The 6,973-nt window shown below is 36.5% G+C and overlaps 1 protein-coding gene across 1 annotated transcript; it reads left to right on the forward strand.

Moving 5' to 3' along the window:
* Window positions 1-4,916: 4,916 nt before the first annotated feature.
* On the forward strand, window positions 4,917-5,843 carry LOC309872958 (olfactory receptor 4P4-like; the record flags this gene model as incomplete). Its single annotated transcript, XM_082747926.1, has 1 exon — window positions 4,917-5,843. One exon carries the CDS (start codon window positions 4,917-4,919, stop codon window positions 5,841-5,843), a length of 927 nt encoding a protein of 308 aa, XP_082604052.1.
* Window positions 5,844-6,973: the final 1,130 nt, after the last annotated feature.

Genomic DNA, 6,973 nt, shown 5'->3' on the forward strand with positions numbered 1-6,973 from the left:
CACTGTTTTACAGATTAAAAAAAAACAAGACTCAGCAGGTATATAACTTGCCTAAGATTATTCAGTTTTAGTGGACCATATATTGGAATGCATTCATCCTTATTCAAGCACTCTCTCCCACCATGATAACCTGCCTCTCTCGCAAATACGTTGCCAATTTCACTTTAGGAATTGAAGATGAGCTAGACAGTGTTGTGTCCTAAAAAATATTTTCTGTGAGACAAAGACACCAAGATGATCCTGAAAATCAGGGGTTATTTGTTTTCCTCCTTTTAATGCCTTTTTGGAACTTGTGGTGAGGGAGAGTGAACACCAGTGTCCTGCCCCTTTGAAAATGCTGCCTGGTGTAGATTTCCTTAATGAGCTTGTTGCAGCAGAGAGGAAGATTGCAGGTAAGTAGAAATTTGCAAATGACAGCATTTCTACTCATTCCGTACATATCAGAAGTTGTTAACCTTTTGCATAACATATCCTGGTATTCAGCAATCTGTGTTGCAGATTTGTTGTTTCCTTCTGTTAAAACAAAAATAAGGACTAGAGTTGGTTCAGCAAAATAAGGAATCATGAAAAGAGCAAATTACTAAATTGAGTCCTAAGTAATAACAGCTAGAGATTTAACCAATCACCTCGAAATTTCTTTAAATCCTATCAGGATTATAAATGTATAGCTAGAGGTACTAGTGCTGAAATAAAGACCAAATCCATATAGAGGTTTAAAAGAGATACAGATATAGGTGTGTTTCCTTATACCAAATATGTCCTTGTGAAGGTGTGCGGGAGTTGGGTTTATGTACCTGTCCAGTTATATTTACATTTCTATGACAGTTGATGACATATGCTTGAGGAAGAGCAACTATGTATAAACTTGATAAAGTCATTGAGGAAAAAACATAATTAGTGATTAAAAAGAAGTTATTTAATTTTATTGACTTCCCATAAAGGTTCACTTTTTATTGTGCCTCCTTTCATTTTTTGTGTGTTGTGTTCCTCTTAAAAAATTATATTTAAAAATTATATTAAAAATTATAAAATTATGACTTTTAAAATTAACTTTAATTACAGAAGTAATAATGAAATGTAGTCTCTTTAATACAGAACTTAAAATATTGAATATCCCTTAAATCTACTTTGGCCATCACCTCCTCTATTTCTGAGAAGTAAATCTTTCCTTCCACATGTTTTTCTATTAATTTATAAAAGCAGAGGTTCTCATAGAAACTACGTGATATTCTGTGGGGTGATTGTTTTTAGCATGCATGTTTTCATTCTGTGATTATTTTTGTGCACTTTATTACGTTTTTTACACTAACGTGTATCTTAGTGTTTTCTATCATGGTATATGTTTCACAAGGATAAAACATTAAATTTGTCTAGTTTTCAGTAAAGAACATACCATCCCTTATTTCCATTCTATGGTCAGGTTTTAGATAAGCTTCTCTTTTCCAAATTTGAAAGAGTCTGTGAAGAATATTCTTTTGTATGTTTTCTGGGGTGGTTTTGTTGGGCTGCTCATTACAATTTTAATGGACAATCTTTTTTAATTTATTTTTATTTTTTGTTTATTTTTTAAAGACTTCATTTATATATTTGCGAGAGAGAGAGAGGGTGAGCAAGCGAGAGAGAGAGCACAAGCCAGGGAGAGAGGCAGAGGGAGAAACAGACTGCCCGCTTAGCAGGGAGCTGGACATGGGCTCAATCCCAGGACCCAGGGATCATGACCTGATTTGAAGGCAGACACTTAACTGACTGAGCCACCCAGGCTCCCAATAGACAGCCTTTTATATTTTATTTTTATGAAGTTGCTGAGTGGGACTATACTATCTCATTCTTGTGAATCTGCATTTCAATGATTGTAATGACGTTGAATAGTTTTATATATGCTTTTGGACAGTGCTGATTTCCTTTCTGTGCATTGCCCTGTCAAATACTTTGCTTTTTCAGAAAATTGGACTATTTGCCTTATGTGATTGATTTTAAAGGATTTATAAATATTTATTCCCATTTGCCGCTTTTAAAAAATGTTTGGTGTATATGAAGTTGTGTCATACAGAAGGTTTAAAAATAGATTTTACATTTTTTTTTGAATTTTCCTTTTGTGTTTGCTTTAAAAAATTTTTACATAAGATAGAAACCTATTATAATTATTTCTCAAATCTTTTTATACTTTTGTTCCACACATTTGTATCTTTCCCCCATCTGGATTATAATGTTTTGTGACTTGTGAGGTACATTATATTCAAATAGAGATTCACATTCTTAACATCAGCTACTAAAATTCACATCAATTTGAATTATGTAGAGTTCATATCAATATAAATTTCAACTACAATATGAAATAAATTCCCATATATATGTGTTAATTGTTGACTATCTTTAAACCCAGCCATGGGGCGCCTGGGTGGCTCAGTGGGTTAAGCCGCTGCCTTCGGCTCAGGTCATGATCTCAGGTTCCTGGGATCCAGTCCCACATCAGACTCTGCTCAGCAGGGAGCCTGCTTCCTCCTCTCTCTCTCTGCCTGCCTCTCTGCCTACTTGTGATCTCTCTCTGTCAAATAAAAAAATAAAATCTTTAAAAAAATTAAAAAATAAACCCAGCAATGTCTTTACCTACAATTTGTTTCTGATATTTATTTATTTTTGAGAGAGAGAGAGGAAGAGCAAGAGCAAGAGGGGTAAAGGGAGAGAGAGAGAGAATGTCAGACTCTTTGAATGTGAAGCCAAACACAGGGCTTGATCTCAGCACCCTGAGAGCATGATATGAGCCATAATCAAGAGTTGGACACTCAACTTACTGAGCCACCCAAGCACCCCTACATACAATGTTTTAATTGCCATAGTTTGATAATATACTTCAATTCTGGAAGGTATATCTATTTTCTTTGTTCTTCCTTTGAAAAAGTTAGCTTAACTACTCTGCATTTTAATTCTTTCTGAATTTTGAAATCAGCTTTTCATGAAAAAGTTTGTCAGAAACTTTAATTATTGCATGTACTGATTAATTTGGGAAGAACTGACATCTTTCTTATAGTGACCTATCCTAACTATAAACATGGTATAATCTTTTAACTTCTTATAATCTTTTTATATATTTTAGTACAATTCTGTATTCAATGAAGGAATTCTATTTTTAAGGACAGAATAGATAAATCACATATAAAATGATCTTGAACTGTTTATTTAAAAAAGTTGATGCCATAATCCAGAATTATTATGACTGGTTTTGATTATGTGACAGTGATATTTTCAGAGATTTTTGCAAAAAATTAGGCTATAGTTTGTTAATCTGTGGTTCATGTATGGAATTCAACCCAAAAAGCCCACAAACTCCCTAAGACTCAATTTTTTATGCTTAATGTTCATTTTTCTAAAATAATCTCATAGGAACTCACATTATAAAATCAAAAGTAAAAAAGCATTATTCAGTTGCTGTTATAACCTTTCAGAACAGGCTGGCACATTTTATCAGTGTGTAGAGTTCATGTTTTGTCCACGTGGGCACTGAGTTTAACAGTTTTTTATTTTTATTTTTTTTAAGATTCTATTTGTTTATTTGACAGACAGAGATCACAAGTAGGCAGAGAGGCAGAGAGGGGAAAGCGGGCTCCCCACCAAGTAGAGATCCTGATATGGGGTTTGTTCCCAGAACCCCAGGATCATGATATGAACTGAACAGAGGCTTTAACCCAATGAGTCACTCAGGTGCCCTGAGTTTAACAGTTTTGTGATACTTTATTTATTTATTTATTTATTTTGCAAAATAAGGTACGAGATACAGTTTTAATACTTTGCACCGAAAAGCCTGTCCTTTTTAATTAAAATATTTCAGGATTGGGATCCCTGTGCCTATAGTGAGCCTGTTAAGGTGAGAAAGTGGCTCAATTCAAAGAAATACAAGGCGGTAAAACAGATCTAGTGAAAAAGAATCTTTGGAGGCAGTTTGCCCCTCCAAGGATGCTGTCCTACCGGGAAGTTCCAGAAAGTGGGACATGAAAGGATGAAAACTCCTGGGTTAAGCTGGAAAGTGAGCAGAGAAATGAGGTCAATTATAGGAAGCCACAAATATGGTAGAACCCTGTACAGTACAGCAACCCTTTTCCCCAAAGATCTGATCGTGAAAAGGTGGTAAAAGCACTTTCTGAAATTAGCACCTGAAGATCTAACATTTAAAGCTAGTAACTCAGGGCACCAGGGTGGCTCAGTTGGTTAAGCAGCTGCCTCTGGCTCAGGGCATGATTCCAGGGTCCTGGTATGGAGCCCTACATTGGGCTCCCTGCTCAGCAGGGAGCCTGCTTCTCCCTCTCCCACTCCTCCTGCCTGTGCTGTCTCTCTGTCAAATAAAAATAAACTCTTTAAAAAAGATAAAATTATGAGCTTACTGATGTCTAAAGACATTACTGAACTTCCAGGGTTTAGCACAAATTTAGTCACTGGGGAACAATTGAGAACAATAAGACTTCCCTTGAAGAACAGATAACCTCAATATTGTTTTGAACCAGAGATTCAAAAGTCACACCTCAAGATTGACCAAAAAAAAAAAAAAAAAAAAAAAAAAAAAAAAAAAAAACCAAAAAGAAACCCACAAACAACAACATTTCATCTCCTAAATTATTCATCTACTTGTTCATATTAAGTATGAGTCTTTGGAAATTATAATTTTTTAATTAATTATTTGTATTATTATTGTTAGTATATGTCTACTCTAATGAACTTTATCTACTTAGAGGGTGTAGATTGTGTGTATTTTGCACACTGCTTTCTGTAACCCTAGCACTCACCATGGTGTTTGTATTATAATAAATTTTCAATATGTATCTATTGGATACATGAATGAGTTTTAAAATAAATCAATAGTTTTAGAAGTTGACTGTTTTCAGTACATTAACTTTCTCTTCTACATGATCAAACCCACAGAAGCAATGGGACATGAAAACATCACAGAATTTATCCTCTTGGGACTTTTTAATGATAAGGATGCAAAGGTCACCTGCTTTGTGGTGTTCTCACTTTGCTACATTGTGATTCTGTCAGGAAACCTGTTCATTCTTCTCACCATCAGAGGTAGCCGCCTTCGTGAACAGCCCATGTACTTTTTCCTGAGCTACTTGTCATTCATGGACGTCTGCTTCACTTCCACAGTGGCTCCCAGACTGATCACAGACCTATTGGCTGAGCAGAACACCATCTCCTACAACAGCTGCCTGGCCCAGATGTTTTATGCCCACTTCTTTGGTGCCACTGAGATGTTCATCTTGGTGGCCATGGCCTATGACCGTTATGCAGCCATCTGCAGACCCCTTCACTATATGGTCATCATGAACAGACAAGTATGCTATGTCCTTTTGATGGCCTCGATTCTTGGGGCATTTCTCCATTCAATCCTACAGGTATTGATTATTATTGAACTTCCCTTCTGTGGCCCCAATGAGATAGACCACTATTTCTGTGATATTTTCCCTTTGCTGAAGCTGGCTTGCACGGACACTAGCCTGTTGGTTATTGTGGTCATTACCACCACAGGAATGATATCCGTTGTGACCTTTGTTGCCTTGGTAATTTCTTACATCATCATCCTGTCCACCCTGAGGACACGCTCATCCCAGAGCTGCCGCAAAGCTCTCTCCACCTGCAGCTCACACATCACTGTTGTGTTCTTGTTCTACCTGCCCCTCATCTTCACGTATGTCCCCACAGCTGATTCTGTCAGTAACGACAAAGTTTTTGCCCTATTTTACACCATGTTTGCTCCCATGTTTAACCCTTTCATCTACACGCTGAGAAACACAGACATGAAGAATGCCATGAGGAAAATGTGGTGCCGAGACACACGGTTTGAAGGGAAATGAAGTCTCTGGAGTTCAAACCCTTGGCTGGCTCTCATTCTAGCCACAGAATCCTAATGTCAGCAAATGCAGCAAGTAGAGAGGTGGTTTGTTGTCATCAAACGTTGTCAGATGTGAAGGAAGAAGGCCCCTCAACTACTTCTTCCTGTTTCTTTAGTTTTCTGACCCCGTATAAGGAGAACAAATCGCATGAGTTCCAGGTCCCTTTCAGCTTTGATATTGTAGAACTTATGTATTCTGGAACTTGGTGTTCTGGAACATTCTGTCCTTCATGATCCTAGACATAGTGGAAGTTATAGCACTTTTATCAGGGCACACTCTAAACATTGTGGGGTTTGACAGTTATGCCCTGCTTTAGGATACAGATTATTAAAAGACCTCTTATGGAGAGAGAGAAAGTGTTCTTAAGTACTCTATTTTTCAGTGGTGTCCATTGCAATAAAATAAGGAAGCCATGCTTAAAAATTTAGGTGCTTTTTTATATTTTAAGTCTTTTTGCATAAACAATGCTGCAAAAATAATGTAATACAATGGAATCACACTTTTCACACTGTCCTTATAAACGTTATTAACATTAACTCTTAGTACCCTATTGATGGTGTATTCCAGAAATTACAAGTTCAAATTAGATAATGAACATCACTTTTCAGTCATTTAAATGTAATTCCATGGTGTATTCATAACCTCATTTTAAAAATCCCTCAGGAGTATATAAATTGATGGTTTTTTTGTAAATGTGTGAAGTGGAAAATCTCCCATTCTGTAAAGGATCCTGAGTTTAAGAAGTCACATAGCTTAGTGTGTCTGGATTGCTCAGTAGGTTAAATGGTTAACCAACCATTAAAGCATCTAATGCTGGCTCAGATCCTGATCTCAGGGTCCTGGGATTGAGCCTGTGATCTACTCCCTGTTAAGAGGGAGTCTTCCTGTCCCTCTTCCTCTCCCCTCCCCCCTCCCCAGCTCTTGCTCTTTCTCTTTCTTTCTCTCAAATAAATAAACAAACAAAAAATAAATAAAAATAAATAAAATCTTTAAAGAAAAAAGTAAGCAGGCACCTAGTTGAATAGAGGGCCATTTAAATACTTGGAGTGCATTTTGTTAATCCTCACTGCTCTTTATGGAAACAGTATATT

This window comes from Mustela nivalis (assembly GCF_964662115.1).
Source record: "Mustela nivalis genome assembly, chromosome: 9".
NCBI classification, from domain to species: Eukaryota; Metazoa; Chordata; class Mammalia; order Carnivora; family Mustelidae; genus Mustela; species Mustela nivalis.